Source organism: Loxodonta africana, chromosome 6 (genome assembly GCF_030014295.1).
Source record: "Loxodonta africana isolate mLoxAfr1 chromosome 6, mLoxAfr1.hap2, whole genome shotgun sequence".
In the NCBI taxonomy this organism is placed as follows: domain Eukaryota; kingdom Metazoa; phylum Chordata; class Mammalia; order Proboscidea; family Elephantidae; genus Loxodonta; species Loxodonta africana.
The window spans coordinates 39,002,123-39,028,974 of NC_087347.1; the positions used below are offsets into that span (position 1 = coordinate 39,002,123).

At 39.6% G+C, this 26,852-nt stretch overlaps 1 protein-coding gene across 1 annotated transcript in view; it reads right to left on the reverse strand.

The window, feature by feature from the left end:
- Nucleotides 1-371: 371 nt before the first annotated feature.
- CPO (carboxypeptidase O) overlaps nucleotides 372-26,852 on the reverse strand; it is a 32,062-nt gene continuing 5,581 nt past the window's right edge. Inside the window, exons 3-8 of the mRNA XM_023542056.2 lie at nucleotides 19,664-19,768; nucleotides 15,008-15,118; nucleotides 13,078-13,168; nucleotides 8,175-8,377; nucleotides 2,086-2,170; nucleotides 372-855 (exon numbers count right to left, since the gene is read on the reverse strand). Of these exons, the coding sequence (XP_023397824.1) occupies nucleotides 593-855; nucleotides 2,086-2,170; nucleotides 8,175-8,377; nucleotides 13,078-13,168; nucleotides 15,008-15,118; nucleotides 19,664-19,768 (858 nt within the window). The 3' untranslated portion in view covers nucleotides 372-592. The remainder of the gene's footprint in view (nucleotides 856-2,085; nucleotides 2,171-8,174; nucleotides 8,378-13,077; nucleotides 13,169-15,007; nucleotides 15,119-19,663; nucleotides 19,769-26,852) is intronic.

Consider the following 26,852-nt stretch of genomic DNA (forward strand, 5'->3'; position numbering starts at 1 on the left):
TGAGCTCAGCCATGTGACTTCATTTGGCTAATGAGATGTTAGCAGACATGATGTAAGCAGAGGTATGAAAAGCACTGCACATTGAGACTTGCTCTCCTGTTGCTCTTTCTCCTCCTCCATAGCCATAAGTACATGCCTGGCCTAGCCTGCTAGAGGACAAGACACACGGAATACAAGCATGGTTCCTTATTCCACGTGAGGCCATCATAGACTGGTTAACAGCTAGTCAACCTCCCAGAGTGAGCCCAGCCAAGATCAACCAGCAGACTTGAAAATGACCATGGATACATAAATGAGCATAGCCAAGATTAGCAGAACCTCCCAGCTAACTTAGAAATTTATATACCACTGAGTTTTTATGGTGGTTTAGTTTGTAACATTTTTGTAGCATTAGGTAACTAATATAATACTCTTTTAAAGTAATACAAATTAATTTCCAGCAAAACAAATTAAAGTACAAACACGATTATTCTTTATTGAAATAGAAACTATTTTTGGTTAAATTATTTGATTCCTGTACAACCACAGACAAACACTTTCTTTAAAATCACACCCATGTCACTGGGGTTCAACATGCCTGGGTAGGATGCACTTAGAGTAGAAAAATGAAGAACATTAGCAGGCTCAGCGCCATGGTGGTAGAAGTGACCTTCCCGGCACAGTTTGAGGACCAGTATTTATTATATACATCATCCAGCACAGACAGCACAGCCTCCATGGTCTCTTCACATGTGGGTTGAATCTGATCTTCTGGCAGAATAAATCCATGTGTACCAGTGTCTCTCAGCTCAAACGTGTATGAGAAGGGGATCCCAATGTCCCGAGCCCAGTCTCTCGAAGACCCTGATGTAGAGTCTACAAAGAAAACGGAAGGCAGAGTTGGAAATTGTGCATTGAAAGGATAGAGTTCTGAAGCTGCTTCAGGGAATGAAGGTTCAATCTAGTAAAATAAACTATTTCAGATTAGGGCCTCATGGATATTAAACTAATTTGTTTATTTATTGTGTTTTAGGTAAAGGTTTACAGAGCAAATTAGTTTCTCATTAAACAATTAATACATATATTGTTTTGTGACATTAGTTGCCAACCCTGTAACGTGTCAACACTCTCCCCTTCTCGACCTTGGGTTCCCCATTTCCATTCATCCAGGTTTCCTGTTCCCTCCTGCCTTCTCATTCTTGCCCCTGGGCTAGTGTGTCCATTTAGTCTTGTACACATGATTGAGCTACATGTATTATCGTTTGTTTTATGGGCCTGTCACATCTTTCACTGAAGGATACACCTCGGGAAAGACTTCAGTACTGAGTTAAAAGGGTATTGGGGGGCCATACTCTTGGGGTTTCTCTAGTCTCCAAGAGACCAGTAAGTCTGGTCTTAATATCCCCATCTTGATACTGTACCTCAACATGGCAGGTACCGTACCTTACTCCTCCTCTCTGCCCCCGTAGTACCTAGCACCGTACCTGGCATGTAACAGAGGTTCAGTTGAAGTTTATCAGCTGAATCCAAGACTAGGCAATCTAATAATGTGAGGCAAAGTTAACTGACTCATACAAAGGAACAAATCAAAATGACCAACAAGAAAATATAATGCAAATATTATCTAGGTGGGCTTCAGGAAGTTGGAGGTGGTGGTCGTTGGGGATGGTGGAAAACAATACACTCTTCTTCCTCCTAAATTCCTTCCCTTTAGATCCTTTCTCCAGGCCCTACCCTGTTCTGCTCTCTTAGCCTAAAGAGTCTTCTGAGAACTGAATCAACTGACCAAGGGTCACTGGGCAATGTCCTGTCTGTTAACTCCTGTACTTTCTAACTTGCTAGCTCTTTTTAACTGAAGTTAGGGGAAGTCTTTGGCTGAGCCAGTGTATTAATATCTTCTTATTGTTCACACCTTATCCTTAGAGAGCATAATTCTGGATTTGTACAGACTGCCTTTTATCCTTGGTGGTTTTGATTTATACAGCTCCCCTGTTGATTTCAGGAACTCTTCTATCCCTCTCCTGCCCACCCCACCCCTCAAAGTTCACTGACTTTTTTTGTGCCTTAGACATTATTGAAACTGCAAAAAAAAAAAAAAAAACTTACATAAAATATCTGCACTTGAGCCAACTCTATAAGTCATTCCATGCTTTGCTTTCAATGCATTTGCTGCCTTCTCTCCAACTTCAATCTGTAGGTAAGAAATGCAGAGACAGACACTGATGTTAAAAATATATCCAATAATATAGAAGGTTTGGTGTTTTGTTCAGATCCATCTCCATCACTCCGGACCAACTTTTCAACTTCCCATTGGACATTTACACCTAGGCTGACTGCTGATACTTCAGACTTAACATACTCATATCCAATTTCATCATCTCCACTACTAGCAAGGCTATTCTGATTTTATATTTCTCATCTAGTATATTCCCCCAAACAGAAATGTAAAATCCTGGCATCATCTTTTACTCTTTTTCCCTCACAACTTTCCATTCTAAAACAGTTACCACGTTTCATTTCCAGTGCCATCACACTAGTTCAGATTCATTACCTCTGAACAGGGCTGTTGTCATCTTCTAATAAATTTTCCTTCCTCTCATTACTAGTTATTTCAACAGATCCTACCTGGCTTCCAGATGAGCTTTTGTAGAGTAGAGCTGTGATCGTGATCCTGCTAAAAATTCTTCAATAACTCTCAGTTGCCCATGGAATTAAAAACAAAATTCTCAGCCTAGTTTTTAAGATCCTCCAAAATATGGCCCTAACGCACCTGTGATAGGCTGAAAAAAAAAAAGTGGTACCCAAAGATATATCCATTTCTGAGTCCCCTCAACCTGTGAATTTTACCTTCTGTGGCAAAAGAGTGAATATTACCTTCCATGGAAAAAGATGTGATTAAATTAAGGGTCTTGAGAGGAGGAATTTATTCTAGATTATCTGAGTAGTCCCTAAACTCAATCCCATGTATCTATATAAGAGAAAGGCAGAGGGAGATTAGAAACACACAGAAAAGAAGGCAATGTGATCACAGAGGCAGAGATGGAGTGATGTGACCACAAGCCAAGAGTTGCCTAAACCTACCAGAAGCTGCAAAAGGCAAGAAACAGATTCTTCCCTAGAGCCTTCAGAGGGAGTGCTGCCCTGTTGAAACCTTGATTTCATACTTTTGGCCTCCAGAATGGTGAGAGAATGCATTTCTGTTGTTTTAAGCCACCAAATTTGTGGTAATTTGTTACTGCAGCCACAGGAAAAAAAATATACCGTCTTTCCAAACTTATATTCTCTAAATTCGCCCTAGACTATAGTCAAACTGAAGTTTGCCCTCTGTTCCCCAGACATGTGGCATGTTCCTCAGCTTCTCTACCTTTGCTTAGGACATTTCCCTCTGTCTGAATGCTTCACCTCTTATCTCTGCCTGGTCAAATTCTACCCAACCTCAAAGGACTTTCTTGAGTGTCAACTTCTCCATGATGCCTTTCCTGATCACCACAACTAGATTCCATCTCTCCCCCTCTTGACTCTCCCTTATCCCTTTGCTCATACCTTTCTTACAGCACCCCTCTTATTTTACTTAATTTTAAAGATATTTGATACTTATCTCTCATAGGCTCCTAGAATTTTAGAGCTTGCAGTTAGACTCTCCCCTATGCCCACAACAATATGGCCTTATCATATTGGAAATCCCTCAGAACTAGATGATTCCTAAAATCTTGGCCTTGCTCTTCCCAAACGCTTTCCTGAGATCAGAGTCACTAACGGAAGTCCAAGTCTATGGATTGTATTTACTGGCCTTCTGATAAATCTCTTTTCATATTCTCCTGACAGACCTTCTAAGTATTCCCTACCCTAGATTTCTCAATGCTATATTCTACCCACCTGATGATATATTCCACCATTTCCCCTTAGATTCTACAGAGACGCCACCAAAATCCCCTTGTCCACCCCCTGCCTAGACTGTGATCTATTGTTGCTCAACCTCTTAGGGCAACCCGATGTAGTGAGCCTCCCCTGACTGCTCTTACAGGTAGGTCACCTCCCCTGACTCTGGACTAGCAGATGGGTCTTGTTTTAGATCCTGGTTCTCCCCTCCATCTCTGTTCTGTCCAGCTGCATCTTAAGGTGTGACAGAGCTGTACTTGGGTAGACTGGGGACAAGAACAATGGAATTCAAAAGGAAGAATATAAAGGCAGCATGTTTTTCTTTTTTGAAGTTGGGAGGTCATATAAACAGTTGTGGGTAACATCCTTAGGACACTCTGGACTTTCTGTGTATGTGACTAAGATAGAAAAAACATTATATTAAACATATCTGCAAGCTTTTTGCCTCTTTTCCACTAACTACTGAGAATTCTATCTTTGGACACTCAGCTTCTCTTTCTATTCCAGAAAGGAGATTCTGGGTCTGCTCTTGGTTTTGTGTTGTCCATATTTGAGATAATGGGTAGAAGGGGCTAGAGAACTACAAGGAATAAAGCTGGTTTGATCATTTACAATGGAAAAAAGTACAAGAGATGTTTATAGAAAGAAGAAGAAATTATAGGAGGAAGAGGAGAGTCAGAAGGGGGATTTCTGAGAGAAATTTTGGTAAGGCGTTTTCAGGGTAACTGCTGTGTGTGAGTGAAATTAAAAGCAAGAGGCCTGGGCAAAGGTTGCTGTGACTTTCCAGCTACATCCCTGTTTTAAAGTTCTTTGAGAGTCTGAAGTAGAGATTGGAATTGCTTTTAATTATTTTAAATTTCCTTGTGTTTCTGTGTTTCTCTGAATGAAACCTGTTCTAACTGGGCCATGTGGGAGCTTGACTTTTATTTGGGTTACTTGGATCAGCCCCAGGCTACATTTTCTATCTAAAGGTTTTCTTAAACTTTTTTTTTCTTTCCTGCAGCTCACCCCAGCCAAGTCATCCTTTTTCCCATTACCAGCCTCTACTTATTCTGTTCTTATATAGTTCCCTTCCCTCAAATCCTGGCTGTGGGATGAGAAACAGCCCCCTCAGATTTCCCCTTCTATTTTTTTTGACGAAAGAGTTTTTGAACTTTTTCTTTCTTTCTCTTTTTTAAGGATTCCACCAGCAATTAGTACGGGGAAGTAGGTAAGAGTGGGAAACATGACATATGTGAGAAGTGCACAGTTGTGATCCTTAGCCTACGGAACTGGTCCTTTCTGAGAAGATGAACCAGAAATCCCCTAGACTTATGACTTCAGCTTCTATTTCTGATGGAGGAGATTCTGATTACATCACCTTCTCCTGACGCTATACTGCAAGGCCATTTAAAGCCAATTTCTTTTCACCCTAAATATGTTTTTTTAGGCAAAATAACAAATATCCTTTTGCCAGTGACACATAATTTACATTGCAAAAGACCTTTACCCAGTTAACAGCTCCTTAACTGGGCCCAGAGAATTTCCTTGAATATATCTTCACAGGCAGGCACACAAAAAAGATATTTAAGGCCCTGGTGTGTGTGTATGTACATGTGAGTTTATGTATGTGTGTGCACGTGTGCGAGCACGCGCGCGCGTGTGTGTGTGTGTGTGTAAGCGAGGAGAGGAGAAGTTGAGGGAGGACATAAGGGTTGATGTGGGAAGAAATCAAAGGGAAAGAATGTAAGCACCTAAAACATTAGAATTCTTATTTCCAGAGCAGTTTAGATAGGGACTGTCTTAGTTATGCTTCTCCTACCTAGTAATTGCCAAATATTTTATCATGAAATACAATGTTTACCATGATTTCTAAAAATTTTTGGTTTTGTAGACATATGGAAATCAATTACTAGTCTCTATCGGTTGTAAATAGTACCAGAAATGGAAACCTCCTTAAAATAATTGGCTTGATTCGGTGTTTTTGTGTACTCATGTCAAAACGTACCATTAAGGACCTAAAAACACAGCTTCAATAAAGTTCACATGATGGCAAAATCCTCACACTGTGTTTTTACTGAAAAGTCTTAGACTTGAGTATTTATACTAACTTTTCAGCATATGAGACAGTAAGAGATACAGAACTGAAGCACTCTTTCTCAGATGGATTTACCAATTTCTGTATATGGTACTAAAGAGTTGCCAGTAATCCCCTTGCTAGAGTTGCCTGCTTGTAGAGGTGATGCCATTGCCCCAAGTCTCTCCTGCCTTTTTGCTTTCTCTTGCCTGTGACCACAGTGCTCCTCTAACCAGAGAGCCAGTCATTAGCACAAGACACGCTGGGTTTTGAATACAAACCTTGCAAAAACGGTCATGTGATATGTATTTTCTTGACCCAAAAAGGGAATGAAGCTCCCAAGAAAAATGCTGGGGTACTACTAACTTCTTTTTACTGCTGATAAAAGGCTCCCTTTCATCGGAGATCAATACAGGCCTATCTTTGGTGGTTCATTTGTGTTTGTTACAGATTTCTTCAAGCAGAAAGTAGACATCTACAAAAAATACCACAGAATTTGGGGGACAAGGAGGGATTTGGGCTTCTCCATTGGAATCTCAGTTTCTGTAGACTTCTTTGCTGAAGAAAGGGAACTTCTGGGGCTCAGGAATGAGAGGAAAGTAAGACATTGTTGACTGTGAATCTAAACCGATAAAGGCTCCTGTAAGTTGCTGGAACTTTCTGAGCTGGGAAAGGCAGTGTGAGGTAGTGGAACAAATGTCACCTCTAGAGTCTGAAGACTTGAGTTCAAGCCCAAGCTTCACCATTTACTGTCTATAGAAGTTTTGGAAATATATTTAACTCAAAGTCTCAGTTTCTACATCTCCAAAGTGGGCTTATATATTGTCATGAGGGTCAAATGAGATGTTAGCTGCTATCAAGTTGGGTAGGCTCATGACAACCCCGTGCACAACAACAACAACAATGAAAAAGCTACCCAGTCCGGTGTAATTCCCAGGATTGGTTTTGCAGATCTCACTGTTATAACCCAGGATTTTCATTGGCTGACTTTTAACTTTTCTCCCTAGTCCTTCTTAGACTGGAAGCTCTGCTGAACCCTGTTTCCCTCAAGCCTCCACTGAAAGATGGGTGGTGGCTACACATTAGGTGAATTGGCCCGGAATTGAATCCAGGTCTTCAGCATGGGAGGCACAAATTCACATGGGGTCATCACGAGTCAGAGTTGACTCAACAGCAGCTGACCAAAGGCAAAAATGGCTGTAAAACCATTTTGTAAATTATAAAGTTGTCAGTAAATGTTAATTATTTACACATCTTACAAAATTATAATGAGTGTTCCTTGGCCATGAAAGGAAAAATATTGCAAGTAAGATACTGGGGTTCTGCTGGATTTTTGATTACTAGGGGAAGGGCTTCCTCAAGCAAAGATCTCTCATGGCTTTTCTTTCGGAGCCCAGGCCTCTGTTTCATGTCATGCTCCAGTGGGAGAGAGACAGGAGGTGTAACAGAACCAGTAGGTCACCAGGCCTCTGTGACCTTAACAAGCAGAGTTGGCTTAGCTCCCAGTCCACCTTGTTTTAAAGAATACAAGCTATTGTATTAAAAAATACAAGATAACAAATACTATAACAATTCTAAATTTATCTTCTCTCTGATTTGTGTCTACTGTCTTCTGGATATACAAAAGAGCAAAGAACCCAGTCCTTTTCAGCAATTCTGCCCACCAAAGCTTTGATAAACACATCTTTGGGGAAGGACCCAGGATGAGATAAAGCACAGCTTCCCTGCCCCAATTTGCAGTTCACTGGCACTTCCCCTTAAGAAGACTCCTAGGCAAATGCTGGAGGAAGAATCTAGAAGAAAATAAAATATTGTGTTTAGCAGAGAAGAGAGCAGGTACTATTTAGCCTTGTTATTTCAGATATGCCATATTCTACTAACAGCTGGCAAGTTCTTTACAGCACAGTTCAAAAGCCGTAATTGCTGAACAGAGCTTCAAGAGAATTTACAGAAATGAAAGAGCATTCCTGCAGATTATTAACATAATCATCTCATTTATATTATAGATGAATACCTAAAATGTCTCCCAACTTGACACTTTACGAAACAGGTAGTTAATTAATGGAGGTAAAGCAGCATTTAACCTGAAGCCTTCCCAGCAGGCATCTGGCATGGTACAAAAAGATAAAATAACAAGGAGCAGAGAGAAAAAATGGGGGGAGAGGGAGGGCTAGAGCCAAAATTTTGGAAAAGGAAATCAGGAGAAGGAAATGGGGGTCCTATTGAGACTTTTCTAGAGGCGTTGGTAGTATGGTCTTACCAGTTCTTCATGGTTACTTGATTTGTTTTTGGTGTAGCCGTAAGGAGCAAGAATAAGCTGCCCATAGGAGTGCATGGTAAAGAAGCACAGAATGTTCTCCTTCTCGCTTTCTATAAAGCTAGTGACAGCTTTAGTCTCTGGTTCAGACACAGGTCCTGTCCCACAGAATGTTATATCTTGGCAGTCTTTAGATGCACCAATACCTGGAATAGACAGGAAACAGCAAAGAAGGCATCGTAATCTCAGTGCAGGACTCATGAAGGATAAGAAGTCGCCATTGTTTGGGGTGTCTGTGGGTGGAATCAGGACTTGCCTGCTCTTGTCTAAGTTAGTTCTGGCTCATTGTAGGACAGACATTCCAGGGAGGAACTCAGAAAGGCGGGGGTTGACATTTGAATTTAGAAACAGATTCTATGCTTACATAGCCCAGGGAGAAGGATGCCAAATGAAATGGCATTTCCATTTTTTTTTTTTTTTTGCAGATTAGGAAAGGCTTGGATGAGGAGTTTGGGTTTATTTATTTATTTATTTATTTACAGTGGTATAATATATAACAGAGTTTTCTGTTTTAACCACTTTTAAAAATTTTTGTATTGTGGTGAAATACATATGACAAAATGTTTGCCATTTCAGCCATTTTTATACGTACAATTCCGTGTCATTAATTATAGTCACAATGTTGTGCAACTCATTTCTATTTCTAATACTTTTTCACCCAAACAGAAACTCAATGCCCTTTAATCAGTAACTGCTCATGCCTTCCTCCCCTCTGCCTCTCGTAACCACTAATTTCCTTTTGTCTCTATGCATTGGTCTATCCTAGATATTTTACATAAGTGGGGGCACACAATATTTGCCTATTTTGTGTCTGATTTATTTCACTAAGAATAATGCTTTCAAAGGATGCCTTTTATCACCACTCTTATTCAACACTGTGCTGGAGGTCCTAGCCAGGGCAATTAGGCTAGATAAAGAAATAAAGGGCATCCAGATTGGTAAGGAAGAAGTAAAAGTATCTCTATTTGCAGATGACATGATCTTGTACACAGAAAACCCTAAAGAATCCTCAAGAAAACTACTGAAACTAGTAAAAGAGTTCAACAGAGTATCAGGATACAAGATAAACATACAAAAATTGATTGGATTCCTCTACAACAACAAAAAGAACATTGAAGAGGAAATCACCAAATCTATACCATTTACAGTAGTCCCCAAGAAGATAAAATACTTAGGAATAAATCTTACCAGAGATGTAAAAGACCTATACAAAGAAAACTGCAAGACACTACTGCAAGAAACCAAAACAGACCTACATAAGCAGAAAAACATACCTTGCTCATGGATAGGAGTACTCAACATTGTAAAAAAGTCTATACTACCAAAAGTGATCGATAGATACAATGAAATTCCCATCCAAATTCCAATTATATTTTTTAATGAAATGGAGAAACAAATCACCAACTTCATATGGAAGGGAAAGAGCCCCCAGATAAGTAAAGCATTACTGAACAAGAAGAACGAAGTGCGAGGCCTTGCTCTACCTGATTTTAGAACCTATTATACTGCCATGGTAGTCAAAACAGCCTGGTACTGGTACAACAACAGATACATAGACTAATGGAACAGAATTGAGAATCCAGACATAAATCCATCCACGTCTGAGCAGTTGATATTTGACAAAGGGCCAAAGTCAGTTAAATGGGGGAAAAGACAGTCTTTTGAACAAATGGTGCTGGCATAACTAGATACCCATCTGCAAAAAAAAAAAAAAGAAACAAGACCATACTTCACACCATGCACAAAAACTAACTCAGAATGGATCAAAGACCTAAATATAAAATCTAAAACGATAAAGATCATGGAAGAAAATATAGGGACAATGCTAGGGGCCCTAATACATGGCGTAAACAGTATACAAAGCATTATTAACAACGCAGAAGAGAAACTAGATAACTGGGAGCTCCTAAAAATCAAACACCTATGCTCATCCAAAGACTTTACCAAAAGAGTAAAAAGATTACCTACACATTGGGAATAAGTTTTTAGCTATGACATTTCCGTTCAGCGTCTGATCTCCAGAACCTACCTGATACTGCAAAAAGTCAACTACAAAAAGACAAATAACCCAATTAAAAAATGGGCAAAGGATATGAACAGGCACTTCACTAAAGAAGACATTCAGGTAGCTAACAGATACATGACGAAATGCTCACAATCATTAGCTATTAGAGAAATGCAAATCAAACTACAATGAGATTCCACCTCACTCCAACAAGGCTGGCATTAATCCAAAAACATAAAATAATAAATGCTGGAGAGGTTGTGGAGAGACTGAACACTTATACACTGCTGGTGGGAATGTAAAATTGTACAACCACTTTGGAAATCGATTTGGCGCTTCCTTAAAAAGCTAGAAATAGAACTACCATACAATCCAGCAATCCCATTCCTTGGAATATATCCTAGAGGTATAAGAGCCTTTACATGAACAGATATATGCACACCCATGTTCACTACAGCATTATTTAACAACAGCAAAAAGATGGAAGCAACCAAGGTGCCCATCCACAGATGAATGGATAAATAAATTATGATATATTCTCACAATGGAATACTACACATTGATAAAGAACAATGATGAATCCGTGAAACATTTCATAACATGGAGGAATCTGGAAGGCATTATGCTGAGTGAAATTAGTCAGTTGCAAAAGGACAAATATTGTATGAGACCACTATTATAAGAACTCAAAAAATAGTTTAAACAGAGAGCAAAATATTCTTTGATGGTTACAAGAGTGGGGAGAGAGGGAGGGAGAGGTGTTTTCACTAATTAGATAGTAGATAAGAACTATTTTAGGTGAAGGGAAAGACAACACACAATACAAGAAAAGTCAGCACAACTGGACTGAACCAAAAGCAAAGAAGCTTCCTGAATAAACTGAATGCTTTGAAGGCCAGTGTAGCAGGGCCAGGGGTTTGGGGACCATGGTTTCAGGGGACATCTAAGTCAACTGACATAATAAAATCTATTAAGGAAATATTCTGCATCCCACTTTGGAGAGTGGCATCTGGGGTTTGAACACTAGCAAGCGGCCATCTAAGATGCATCAATCGGTCTCAACCCACCTGGAGCAAAGGAGAACGAAGAACACCAAAGACACAAGGTAATTATGAGCCCAAGAAACAGAAAGGGCCACATAAACCAGAGACTACATCAACCTGAGACCAGAAGAACTAGATGGTGCCTGGCTACAACTGATAACTGCCCCAGCAGGGAACACAACGGAGAACCCCTGAGGGAGAAGAAGAGCAGCAGGATGTACTCCTCAAATTCTCATAAAAAGACGGGACTTAATGGTCTGACTGAGACTAGAGGGATCACAGAGCTCATGGTCCCCAGACCTTCTGGTAGCCCAAGATAGGAGCCATTCCCGAAGCCAATTCTTCAGACAGGGATTGGACTAGACTATGGGATAGAAAATGATACTGGGGAAGAATGAGCTTCTTGGATCAAGTAGACACTTGAGACTATGTGGGCAGCTCCTGTCTGGAGAAGAAATGAGAGGACAGAAGGAGTCAGAGGCTGGCCGAATGGACACGAAAATAGAGAGCAGAGATTAGGAGTGTGCTGTCTCATTAGAGGGATAGCAACTAGGAGTATATAGCAAGGTGTATATAAGTTTTGTATGAGAGACTGACTTCATTTGTAAACTTTCACTTAAAGCAAAATAAAAATAAAAATAAATGTTTTCAAGTTTCATTCCTGTTGCAGCTTCATTTCTCTTTTAAGCTGAATAATATTCTATTGTATGTATATACCACATTTTGTTTATCCATTCTTTTCAGTAATTTTTTACTTATAACATCCAAGCCTGCCCTGGGCCCTGAAACAAATGGTTGGGATCCAGTTCTCAGGGTTCTAGGTCAGACTCTATCATAGTCTTATTGACCCAAGTCTCTCCCTCACTTGCATATTGGCTTCAATCTCAGTAGAACTATTTTGCAAGGATGTAAGTTGACTCTCCTTCTCATTAGAAATAATAAGCATCATCAGTTGAACACCTCTTACATGCTAGGACTTCCTATGTGTTGTCTCATTTAATTCCCACAACAACCTATCCATAAGCTGGTATTAATATGGCACACATTCTAAATAAGAGGAAACTGAACAGAGAGATGAAGGAATTTTCCTAAAGCCACACGGTTGCCAAACCTGATTTTAACCCTTGCTGCCTGTTTTTTAACTAGGCTGTCCTTAACCATTCTTGCTTTTTATTTGCTTCCAATTCATTGGGTATACTGAGATTGAGAAACAAGAAAAACTTTAATGGAGAGGAAAATGTCTTGTTTACTGACCGCCCTCCTCCTGTAAAATAATTTGCAAGGCTACTTCTGATTTTATTTGAAACAAAATGATGGATTTCGAGTATATTCACACTGGTCTAAGTCTACTCTGCCCTTGTGTATCCATCCTAACTAAGGAGAACCCTGCACAGGAGTGTTGGGTTTTTATGTCATAGATACTACCATCCCTGTAGAGGAAACAAAACTGGTCAGGAAGTCTAGAAAGCTGTATAAAGGTAGGTGTTTATTTTTTAAAAAGTTACATCTCTAGGCACGCTAGCCCAAAAGCTAAGACGAGAAGGCAGGAAGGGACAGGAAAACTGGATGAATAGAAAAGGGAATCTGGGATGGAGAAGGGGAGTGTGTTGACACATTGAGGGGTTGGCAACCAATATCACAAAACAAAATTTGTGTATTAACCATTTAAAGAGAAACTAATTTGCTCTGTAAACTTTCACCTAAATCACAATAAATAAATATCTCTAGTAATTCACCTCTTTTCTTGCTTCTCTGCTTTGTTTTTTGTTCATCAATCATCTACTAAACATGTACTTACTACACCAAGATACATTGAAATTTCGATTGAGATCCGTCCCAAAGCATGTGCCATTATTATGGGATGACCGGGATTTCCTCCAAAGGCGGTTCTGTAACAGAGGAAAATACAGATGTTGCCATTCTAAGGTACCATAAATCACAGTGCAAGTGATGATAGGTGGTCCTCGAGCGGGAAAAATGTTTCCTAGAATTGTCTGTCTGGAAGAACGTGCCTTAACATTTTTAAGCTTGTTCATGTAAATCTTAGTCTTGCAGATGGGCTAGCAACCCCTAATAACAGGAATATCTGTACAGCCAAAAGTGTACCTATATGTGTACGATCAAATTGGAGGGAGTAGGTCAGCCTTTTCTTCACAGACAGATTACCTGTGCCTGTGGTCATGTTCTGCCTAATCAGGGAAGGCTTTGGAGAGTCATTTTTTAGGCCCAAGTGATACAGGATGAAAGGGAAATAGCTTGGCAGATGGAAAAAGGCTGTTCCAGGTGTATCAGAGATGGTCTTTGCACATTTCTGGAAGCAGAAGACTGAAGAGTGGAGATGAGGGTAAAGATAAGGTTCACCTGACAAGCACAGAGGAGGGAGGAACTGGATTCAAACAAGAGGCCAGCAACGCTGTTCCACAGAAAGGGATCTCAGCAAGTGCTTTTTGGGAATGGCAGGGAATGGGGAGGAATTAAGACTTTCTAAGAAACAGCCATGGTGCTTTCAATTGTCTCATACACATGTGAAAGCTGGGCAATGAATAAGGAAGACCTAAAAAAAAAAAAAAAAAAAAATTTTTTTTTTAAGAAGAATTGATGCCTTTGAATTACGGTGTTGGAAAAAAATGTTCACTATATCACACACTTCCAAAAGAACAAACAAATCTGTCTTGGAAGAAGTACAACCAGAATACTCCTTAGAAGCAAGAATGGCAAAACTTCGTCTCACATACTTTGGACGTGTTATCAGGGAGGACCAGTCCCTGGGTAAGGACATCATGCTTGGTAAAATTGAGGGTCAACAAAAAAGAGAAAGATCCTCAATGAGACAGACTGACACAGTGACTGCAAAAATGGGCTCTAGCATAACAATGACCATAAGGATGGCACAGGACCAGGCAGTGTTTCATTCTGTTGTCCATAGGGTCACTATGAGTCAGAACCAACTCGATAGCACTCAACGACAAAAACAAGAAACAGAGACTTTTATTTGTGAAATGATATGCTTTAGAAATATTGTTTAGGAGAAAGTCATCCACTAAATGAAAAGACTTTATGAGATGTTCTCCCCCATGTGAATCATCACATTAAAAATTGAAGGCTAGTTTTGGATTTATGTATCATTTATTTCTCCTCATGCTTCTAGAACTGATTTTAGGTGGATACAGATTGATACATCAATTTTACATTAATATACTACTGATAGGGTGGCAGGCAATTCACACATTTAAGAAGATATAGGAGGAAAAAAGTCAAGTCTGGTTGGAGAACTGGTAATATGTAAAAAACAAAACAAAATAAAAACTGTGCTGAACTTCAACTCTAAAGAGACCTTAAAAACCCAGTTACCATGGAGTTGATTTTGACTCATGAAGACCCATATGTGTCAGAGCAGAACTGTGATCCATAGGGTTTTCAGTGGCTGGTTTTTCAGAAGTGGATCGCCAGACCTTTCTTCTGAGATGCCTCTGTGTAGACTCAAACCCCCAACCTTTTGGTTAGCAGCTTAGTGCACTAATCGTTTGCACCACGCAGGGATTCCTAAAGAGGCCTTACCAGTTGCCTTCCAAGTCAATTACAACTCATCGTGCCTTCCTCAATCTTAAGCTTTACTTAGATTGTCAACTAAAAAGAGGATACTTGATCCCAAATGGGATGTCTTTCATTACATGGGCACAAGCATTTAGTTCATGAAGTCATCCCACTATAAAACTCAGCATACTCACAGTGGTCCAAGTGTAGATATAACCGTCTACGTTAAGAACTGGAAGAATATAGAAGTCCAGGTGACTAAGGAGTGTTCTTATCCTTGAGTTGTCCGTGTAGTTTTGTAGAATCTGGAAATTTAAGAGATAAGCATGTGGAATGGTTTTAGGAGGTCTTTTCTCAATTTTCTAACAATTTAAATTTAATTACAAGAAGGGAATTGTATATCCCATTCCCAAACCCTAACTCCACTTCAGTTGTCCTATTCTTCATGGTTGTTGTTGTTATGTGCTGTAGAGTCAATTCCCACTCATAGTGACCCTACATGACAGAGTAGAACTGCCCCATGGAGTTTTTTAGGCTGTAATCTTTATGGGAGCAGATGGCCAAGTCTTTTCTCCCACGAATCCACTGGGTGGATTAGAACTGCTGAACTTTTGAAGCTGAGTGTTTAACCATTGCATCAATGGGGCTTTTTCTTCTTTATGGTTGTTGTTAGGTGCTGTCAAGTCAGTTCTGACTCATAGTGACCCTACGTACAACAAAATGAAACACTGCCTCAGGCCTCTGCCATCTTCACAATTGTTGCTGTGTTTGAACCCATTGTTGCAGCCACTGTGTCAATCCATCTCGTTGAGGGTCTTCCTGTTTTTTGATGACCCTCTGCTTTACCAAGCATGATGTTCATCTTCAGGGACTGGACCCTCCTGATAACATGTCCAAAGTACATGAGACATTGTCTCATCATTCTCGCTTCTAAGGAGCATCCTGGCTGTACATCCTCAAGACAGATTTGTTCATTCTTCTGATAGTCCATGGTATATTCAATATTCTTCAGCAACACCATAATTCAAAGGCATCAATTTTTTTTTAGTCTTCCTTATTCATTGTCTAGCTTTCAAATGCATGTAAGGCAAAAGAAAATATCATGGTTTCCATCAGGCACACCTTAGTCCTCAAAGTGACATTTTTGCTTTTAAACACTTTAAAGAGATTTTTTTGCAGTAGATTTGCCCAATACAATACGTCGTTTGAATTCTCAACTGCTGCTTCCATGGGTGTTGATTGTGGACTCAAGTAAAATGAAGTCCTTGACAACTTCAATCTTTTCTCCATTTATCATGATGTTGCCTATTGGTCCAGTTGTAAGGATTTTTGTTTTCTTTATGTTGAGGTGTAATTCATACTGAAGGCTGTAGTCTTTGATCTTCCTCAGTAATTGCTTCAAGTTCAAACCCCTACTGAGAATTTGCCCTTCTATCAAGTTCCCAGGCAATGCTAATGCTGCTGGTTGGGAATCAATTTTAAGAACCACTAGTAGAAGAGTGGTTCTTGAAATTTATTATAATAAGAATCACCTGGGGATCTTGTTAAACTGTAGATTCTGATTCAGTATATCTGGGGCAGAAATGCAAATTCTCAGCAGGGGTTTGAAGTGGAACAAACCAATTCAAAGTGGAACAAACCAATTCAAAGCACTAACTTCAAGTCCTCTTCACTTTCAGCAAGCAAGGTTATGTCATCTGCATATCATAGGTGGTTAATTATTCTTCCCCCAAACCTGATACTGCATTCTTCTTCATATAGTCCACCTTCTAGGATTATTTGCTCAGCATACAGATTGAATAAATCTGGTGAAAACATGCAACCCTGATGCATACCTTTCCTGACTTTAAACCGTGCAGTATCCCCTTGCTCTGTTTGGACGACTGCCTCTTGGTCTATGTACAGGTTCTGCACGAGCATAATCAAGTGTTCTGGAGTTCTCAGGCTTCGCAATGCTATTCATAATTTTCTATGATCCTCACAGTCAAATGCCTTATGGATAGTCAATAAAACACAGGTAAACATCTTTCTGGTATTCTCTGCTTTCAGCCAGGATCCATCTGACATCAGCGATGATATCCCTTGTTCCATGTACTCTTCTGAATCTGATTTGAATTTCTGGCAGTCCCCTGTCAATGTACTGCTGCAACTGCTTTTGAATGATCTTCAGCAAAATTTTACCTGCATGTGATATTAATGATATTGTTCGATAATTTCCGCATTCTGTTAGATCACCTTTCATTGGGATGGGCATAAATATGGGTCTCTTCCAGACAGTTGACCAGGTAGCCATCTTCCAAATTTCTTGGCATAGATGAGTGAGCGCTTCCAATGTTGCATCTGTTTGTTGAAACATCTCAACTGGTATTCCATCAATTCCTGGAGCCTTGTTTTTCACCAATGTCTTCATTGCAACTTGGACTTCTTCCTTCATATTCATCCATTTTTGATCATATGCTACTCCCTGAAACAGCTGAATATTGACCATTTCTTTTTGGTAAAGTGATTCTGTATATTCTTTCCATCTTCTTTTGATGCTTCTTGAGTTGTTCAGTATTTTGCCCATAGAATCTTTCAAAATTGCACCTCGAGGCTTGAATTTTTTCTTCAGTTCTTTCAGCTTGAGAAATGCCAATCTTGCTCTATGCTTCTGGTTTTCTAACTTCAGGTCCTTGCACATTTCATTGTAATACTTTGTCTTCTCAAGTTGCCCTTTGAAATCTTCTGTTCAGCTCTTTTACTTCATCATTTCTTTCATTTGCTTTAGCTACTCGATGTTCAAAAACAAATTTCAGAGACTGTTGAGACAACCATTTCTTTTGTGTCTTTAATGACCTCTTTCTTCATGTATGATGTCCTTGATGTCCTCCCACAACTTGTCTGGTCTTCAGTCATTAGTATTCAGTGCGTCAAATCTATTCTTGAAATGGCATCTAAAGTCAGTCAGGATCTACTCGAGGCTGTGCTTTGGCTTTCGTGAACTTGTTTTAATTTTCTTCAGCTTCAACTTGAGCTTGCATATGAGCAATTAATGGTCTGTTGTACAGTCAGCCACTGGCCTTGTTTTGACTGATGATAGAAAGGACGCCAGAGATCACATGATAGAATTTTGCAAGACCAACCACCTATCCTTTGGAAATACCTTTTTCAATAACACAAACAGCAACTAAACATATGGGCCTCACCAGATGGAATACACAGGATTCAAATTGCCTGTATCTCTGGAAAGAGACATGGAGAAGCTCATACCATTTGTCTTCTTTATGGTAGTGGTTCTCAAATTTTAGCACATATTAACATCCCCTGAAGGACTTGTTAAAAACACATATTTCTGCCTCACCTTCCCCACACCATGTTCTAATTCACAAGATTGGCAATAACCAAAGCCCTCAAAATTTGTATTTCTACCAAGTTCCCAGTTGATGTTGATTGAAACTGCTGGTATTGGAATCACACTTTGAGAACTACTCTTTATGGATTTCTTTATGTTTGAGTTTGTGAAGAGACTGAAAATCTTTTGTTATTTTCAAGGTTTCTTATTTCCCTACAAGGCAAGGGTATAGGTAATATGCAAAAATCCACTGTGCTAGGTCTTTTCATATGCTAAATCTCTTAATTCTCACAATGGACCCAAGTAGTAGTCAGTTCATACTTTTATAGATGAAAACCTAAGCCTCCTAGTGTTAGAAAATTTGTCTAAGACTTTTAGAAAAAGGCAGAGCTGGAAATCAGACTCATCTCCGACTCCCAAGATGTATTTTCTTCTACATCTAAATATGTTTAATATCCAATAAAAATTACTTTTGCTGCACTAGAAAGAGATCATAACACCTAGCTTAGTTTTCAGTGAAGGTACTCAGTAATACCTTTTTTTCTAAATTTTATTTATTTTGCTATTGTTTTTGAGAATATACACAGCAAAACACACCAATTCAACAGTTTCTTCATGAACAATTTAGCAATATTGACTACACTTCTTGAGTTGTGCTACCATTCCTTACCTTCCTTTTCCGAGTTTTTCATCCCTCATTTAAAAAAAAAAAAGAAAATTCACTGCCTCTTAAGATTCCCATCTAATCTTTTGAGTTGCTGTTGTCAATTTACAAAAAAAAAAAAAAAAACCCACTGCTGTCGAGTCAATTCCGACACATAGCGACCCTATAGGCAGAGTAGAACTAGCCCATAGGATTTCCAAGGAGCACCTGGGGAATTCAAACTGACAACCTTTTGGTTAGCGGCTGTAGCTCTTAACCACTATACCACCAGGGTTTCCGTTGTCAATTTGGTCCCATATAAATAGTTCTTAAAAGAGCATAATGCTCAAGGCAGGCCTTTTTTTAATAGTTAAACTAAACTATTGTTGGTTTTAAGATGACTTCAGGAAATATTTTTGGTTTAGGTTTAAAGATTATATCAAGGCAATAGTTTCAGGTGTTTGCTCACTCTCCATGGCTCTAGAAAGTCTAGAATCCATGAGAATTTAAAATTCTATTCTGCATTTTCCCCCTTTTGATCAGGATTCTTCTATGGGTCTTTGATCAAACTGTTTAGTAATGGTAGCTGGCACTATCTAGCTCTTCTGTTCTCATGGCAAGGAAGCAGTTGTTCATGGAGGCAATTAGCCACACATTCCAAATCCTCTTCCTATTCCTGGCTCTCATTCTTCCTCTGTTACTCCAGGTGAATAGAGACTAATTATTGTGCCCTGGCATTAATTCCCTTTCATATGAGGGGAGGGGGTAGCTCAGTAAAGAGTTGAGTTCCTAATCATGAAAGAAGCACACTTTTTATCAAGACGTGGCAGGAATTTAGGTGGCAGTTACCATTATGAGGAGGTGAAAGACACTTACTTCTTTTACAAACCATTGGCAAAAAGCTGGGGCAATCCACTCCCTGGCATGAATTCCACAGTCCATCCAAATGATCTTCTTGGGATTATTTGATGGTTGGCTGATCTGGAAGGGTTATCAGTGCTCCATTATCAAACAATCACTTATTATCATAAACCACAGAGCCCAGTTCAAAGTTAAAAAGTTTTTCATTCTCCTGCCAGTACCAGCTGCCATGCAGTTGATTCTGATTCATGGCTACCCCATGTATTACAGGGTAGAACTGTGCTCCATGTGGTTTTCAGAGCTGCAAACTTTTGGAAGCAGATCATGAGGCCTTTGTTTTGAGGCACCTCTGGGCAGGTCCAAGTGGCCAACCCCTCAGTTAGTAACACAGTGCTCGGTGCTTTGCGTCACCCAGGAAATTTTTTTCCCTTAGAAATCCTCTTTTCTGCCTGTGTTGGCAAGTAAGAGACATGGTTGTTGACTGAGACGCCCACCAATATGACCCTTTTTTCTGGTACGCCTGCTCTCCTACCATAGTTGCCTCATTGGTTGTTCTTGGACATGTACTGGCTACCCATGTGACCTGCCCAAAGCCTGGTTTTTCCTACACCTTAAATTATGCTAATTATAAATAAAGTCATACACCCCTAAACCAGAAGCTAAGCGGCTGAGTCTATAACAACCTTATAGAAGCTTTACCCTTGGGTTCACTCAGAGAGGCAAAGTACATGAGAGGTAAGGCTTGAGATTCAAAGCTAGTTAAAACGGAATCTCAATCATTATTTGAACCTTTCGTAACCGTGAAAGGATGCAAATACATTTATCTCCTGCAACACTTTTAACATGTTCTGCTGCTATTCATAAGGTTTTCACTGGTTAATACTTTTCAGAAGTAGACCGCCGGGTCCTTCTTCCTAATCTGTCTTAGTCTGGAAGCTCAGCTGAAACCTGTCCTCCATGGGTGACCCTACTGGTACCCGAATACCCACAGTACTACAAACTGACAGACACTTATAATGATATGTGCAAAGAGCTGGAGATGGAAAACCAAAAGGGAAGAACACCCTCGGCATTTCTCAAGCTGAAAGAATTGAAGAAAAAATTGAAGCCCGGAGTTGCAATAGTGAAGGATTCTATGGGGAAAATATTAAACAACACAGGAAGCATCAAAAGAAGATGGAAGGAATACACAGAGTCATTATACCAAAAAGAATTAGTTGATGTTCAACCATTTCAAGAGGTGGCATATGATCAGGAGCTAATGGTAGTGAAGGAAGAAGTCCAAGTTACTCTGAAGGCACTGGTGAAAAACAAGACTCCAGGAATTGATGGAATATCAACTGAGATGTTTCAACAAACAGGTGCAGTGCGGGAGGTGCTCACTCGTCTATGCCAAGAAATATGGAAGACAGCTTCCTGGCCAACTGACTGGAAAAGATCTATATTTGTGCCTAGCCTCAAGAAAGGTGATCCAACCGAATGTGGAAAGTATAAAACAATATCATTAATATCACACACAAGCAAAATTTTGCTGAAGATCATTCAAAAACAGCTGCAGCAGTATATCGAAAGGGAACTGCCAGAAATTCAGGCCGGTTTCAGAAGAGGATGTGGAACCAGGGATATCATTGCTGATGTCAGATGGATCCTGCCTGAAAGCAGAGAATACCAGAAAGATGTTTACCTGTGTTTTATTGACTATGCAAAGGCATTCGACTGTGTGGATCATAACAAATTATGGATAACATTGGGAAGAATGGGAATTCCAGAACACTTAATTGTACTCCTGAGGAAACCTTACATAGATCAAGAGGCAGTTGTTCAGACAGAACAAGGGGATGCTGATCGGTTTAAAGTCAAGAAAGGTGCGTGTCACGGTTGTATTCTTTCACCATACCTATCAATCTGTATGCTGAGCAAATAATCCGAGAAGCTGGACTATATGAAGAAAAACGGGGCATCAGCATTGGAGGAAGACTCATTAACAACTTGCATTATGCAGACGACACAACCTTGCTTGCTGAAAGTGAAGAGGACTTGAAGCACTTACTAATGAAGATCAAAGACCACAGCCTTCAGTATGGATTGCACCTCAGCATAAAGAAAACAAAAATCCTCACAACTGGACCAATGAGCAACATCATGATAAACGGAGAAAAGGTTGAAGTTGTCAAGAATTTCATTTTACTTGGATCCACAATCAACAGCCATAGAAGCAGCAGTCAAGAAATCAAAAGACGCATTACATTGGGTAAATCTGCTGCAAAGGACCTCTTTAAAGTGCTGAAGAGCAAAGATGTCACCCTGAAGACTAAGGTGCGCCTGACCCAAGCCATGGTATTTCCAATCACATCATATGCATGTGAAAGCTGGACAATGAATAAGGAAGACCGAAGAAGAATTGATGCCTTTGAATTGTGGTGTTGGCAAAGAATATTGAATATACCACAGACTGCCAAAAGAATGAACAAATCTGTCTTGGAACGCTCCTTAGAGGCAAGGATGGTGAGACTGCATCTTACATACTTTGGACTTGTTGTCAGGAGGGATCAGTCCCTGGAGAAAGACATCATGCTTGGCAGAGTAGAGGGTCAGTGGAAAAGCGGAAGACCCTCAACGAGGTGGATTGACACAATGGCTGCAACAATGAGCTCGAGCATAACAACGATTGTAAGGATGGCTCAGGACTAGGCAGAGTTTCATTCTGTTGTGCATAGTGTCGCTATGAGTCGGAACTGACTCGACAGCACCTAACAACAACACTTTTAAATTCCCTTACCCCTTAGAAACTCCTCCACTATCAGCCAACCAGGGGCTTGAACCAGTTCATTTTGATTCAAACTCCTGCTAAGGATTTGCAACAAATCTGGCAATTATGGAGTCTCTTTGGTGGAAAGAGACTATGATCAGTCCCGTGTTTGTTACCGTCATATCAGTTTTGGATTTGTATATGACTTGGTCCAGTGCTATTCACTGAAAAGCCATTGAGAACTAGCTTGATGAAGGCTTTCTCCTTCTATCTGTAAAACTTACAAATTGTGACAAATACAGGGGTGGCTCCATCATATCCAGGGAATCTTCTCCTTTCAGCTTTATTCATTTTCAAAGCTGCCAACACAATTCCTAACCCATCTTCTCTTATATTGCTCCTTTTATCAGTATGTTATATATCAATTTTATGTTTGTGTTTATTGCCTCTTTATTGTATACTGAGTTTATTCTCTATAACATGCCCCAGACATAGGATGTTCAGATGTCTTTGGCTGAATCAGCTCAGAGTTTGATGCCTTATCAAAAATGCAGTAGGTAGGTGCCTTATGTTTAATATATCAATCAATCAATCCATTCCTGGTTAAATAGTATTTTAGAGACAATAGATCTGTTTGTAATTGTAGATAACTCTGGGAAGTTTGGGGATGTGCTTTGTAAATTGACATGTCTACAATAAGTAGCGAGAGGGCATTTAATTAAGTGATTTTATTCTTAATGCCAAACCACTTTGGCCTTGGTTCTGTAAGAAAACTTTGCACTAGCGGTTCAGCATCACCCAGGGAACATGTTAGAAATGCTTTGTAATTCTAAAACTTAAGGGTACACCAAAATTACCTGATTACAGACCAATATCTCTCATGAATATAGATGCAAAATTCTCAACAAAATTCTGGCCTATAGAATTCAGCAACACACACACACATACATGTATATGAATACACCAGGACCCAGCGGAATTTATATCAGGTATGAAAGAATGGTTCAACGATAGATAATCAATCAACATATTCCACCACGAAAATCGAACAAAGAAAAGAACCACATGATCATCTCAATCAATGCAGAAAAGGCATTTGATAAAGTCCAACACCCATTCCTGATAAAAACCCTCAATAAAATAGAAGGAAATTCCTCAACGCAATAAAGGGCATCTATACAAAACCAACAACCAACATCATTCTTGAAAGAGAGAGGCTGAAAGCATTCCCCCTGAAAACAGAAACAAGACAAGGATGTCCTTTATCACCACTCCTATTTAACATTGTGCTGGAAGTCCTAGCTAGAGCAATAGGGCAAGAAAAAGAAAGAAAAAGCACCCAAACTGTAAAGTAAGAGGTAAAACTGTCACTATTCGCAGACGATATGATACTATGCATAGGGTACCTGAAAGATTCCACAAGAAAACTACTGAAACTAATAGGAAGATTCAGAAGAATAGCAGGGTACAAGATAGACATACAAAAATCAGCTGGATTCCTATACACCAACAAAGAGAACTTAGGAAAGGAAAACAATAGCATTTATAATAAATAGCTTCTAAAAAAAAAAAAATACTTAGGAATAAATCTACCAGGTACATAAAATGCCTATACAAAGAAAACTACAAGAAACCAAAAAAGACCTACATAAATGGAAAAACAATGCACAAACACCAAAAGATAAACTAGATAACTGGGAGCTCCTAAAAATTAAACACTTAATGCTTATCAAAAGACTTCACCAAGAAGGGAAAGACAACACACAATACAGGAGAGGTCAACACAACTGGACTAAACTAAAAGCAGTTTCCTGAATAAACGGAATTCTTTGAAGGCCAGAGTAGCAGGGGTGGGGGTCTGGGGACCTGCAGCAAAGGAGAGTGAAGATCTCCAAAGACACAAGGTAATTATGAGCCCAAGAGACAGAAAGGGTCACATAAATCAGAGACTACATCAACCTGAGACCAGAAGAACTAGATGGTGCCTAGCTACAACTGATGACTGCCATGACAGGAAATACGACAGAGAATCCCTGATGGAGCAGGAGAGGATGCAGGCATCAAATTCTCGTAAAAAGACCAGACGTAATGGTCTGACTGAGACTAGAAGGACTCCAGAGGTCATGGTCCCCAGACCTTCTGTTAGCCCAAGACTGGAACAATTCCAAAGCCAACTCTTCAGACAAGAATTGGACTGGACTATAAGATAGAAAATGATACTAGTGAGGGGTGAGCTTCTTGGCTCAAGAAGATATAGGAGACTATGTAGGCAGCCCCTGTCTGGAGGGGAGATGAGAAATCAGATGGGGACAGAAGCTGACTGAATGGACACAGGGAATACAGGGTAGAGAGAAGTAGTGTGCTGTCTCACTAGGGGGAGAGCAACTAGGAATACATAGCAAGGTGTATATAAATTTTTGTGTGAGAGACTGACTTAATTTGTAAACTTTCACTTAAAGCACAATTTAAAAAAGAAGTCTTTACCAAAAGAGTAAAAACAGAACCTACAGACTGGGAAAAAAAAATTGGCTATGGCATATCAGAACAGGGCCTAATCTTTAAAATCTATAGAATACTTCAATACCTCAATAACAAATAGACAAATAATCCAATTTAAAAATGGGCAAAGGATATGGACAGACACTTCACCAAAGAAGATATTCAGGCAGCCAACAGAATGCATGAGGAAATGCTTGCGATATTAGCCATTAGAAAAACGCAAATCAATACTACAATGAGATACCATCTCACTCCAACATTACTGGCACCAATCAAAAAAAAAGAAGACAAATGTTGGAGAGGTTGCGGTGAGATGGAAACTCTTAATGCACTATTAGTGGGAGTGTAAAATGATACAACTACTATGAAAAACAACATGGCACCTCTTCTAAAAGCTAGAAATAGAAATACCATATGATCAGCATTCCTGGGAATATTCCTAGAGAAATAAGATCTGTCACATGAATAGACATATATGCACCTATGTTTGTTGCTGCACTATTCATAACAGCAAAATGATAGAAACACAATCTAAGTGCCCATTAACAGATGAATGGATAAAGAAATTATGGTACATACACACAATGTAATAGTACACAATGATAAAGAACAATGATGAATCTGCAAAATATCTCACAACATACAAGAATCTGGAGGGCATTATGCTGAGTGAAATAAGTCAATTACAATAGGACAGATATTGTGTGAGTCTTTGTGTATTCCTTCCATCTTCTTTTGATGCTTCCTGCATTGTTTAATATTTTCCCCATAGAATCCTTCAGTATCACAACTTGAGCCTTGGATTTTTTCTTCAGTTCTTTGAGAAATGCTGAGCATCTTCATCCCTTTTGGTCTTCTACCTCCAGGTCTTTGCACATGTCATCATAATACTTTGTCTTCTCAAGGCGCCCTTTGAAGTCTTCTGTTCAGATCTTTTACTTCATGGTTTTTTCCTTTTGCTAGTCGACGTTCAAGAGCAAGTTTTAGAGTCTCTTTTCTTTCTTTCCTGTCTTTTTAATGATCTCTTGCATTCTTCATGTATGATGCCATTGCACAACTTGTCTGGTCTTAGGTCATCAGTGTTCAGTGTGTCAAATCTATTCTTCAGATGATCTCTAAATTCAAGTGGCATATGCTTAAGGTCATACTTTGGCTCTCATGGACTTGAAAAGCAAGGATGTCATCTTGAAAAATAAGGTGTGTCTGACCCAAGCCATGGTGTTTTCAATCGCGCCATATGCATGCGAAAACCAGACAGTGAATAAGGAAGACCTAAGAAGAATTGACGCCTTTGAATTGTGGTGTTGGCAAAGAATATTGACTATACCATGGACTGCCAAAAGAACAAACCAATCTGTCTTGGAATTGACGCCTTTGAATTGTGGTGTTGGCAAAGAATATTGACTATACCATGGACTGCGAAAAGAACAAACCAATCTGTCTTGGAAGAAGTACAACCAGAACACTCCTTGGAAGCAAGAATGGCAAGACTATGTCTCATATACTTTGGACATGTCGTCAGAAGGGATCAGTCCCTGGAGAAGGACATCATGCTTGGTAAAGTAGAGGGTCAGTGAAAAAGATGAAGACCCCCAATGAGATGGAATGACCCAGTGCCTGCAACTATGGGCTCAAACATAACAACAGTTGTAAGTATGGCACAGGATCGGCCAGTGTTTCATTCTGTTGTGCATAGAGTCCGCTATGAGTCAGAATCAACTCAATGGCACCTAACAACAACAATTGTATGAGGCCACTATTATAAAAACTCTAGAAAAGATTTACATGCAGAAAAAAACAATCTTTGATGGTTACGAGGGAGGATAGGGGTGGGGAGGAGAAATCACTAATTAGATAATAGATAAATGTTGAATCTGGAAGGAAAGACAACACATAATTTAGGCAAAGTCAGCACAACCTGACCAAGGCAAAGCCATAGAAGCTTCTTAGACACAT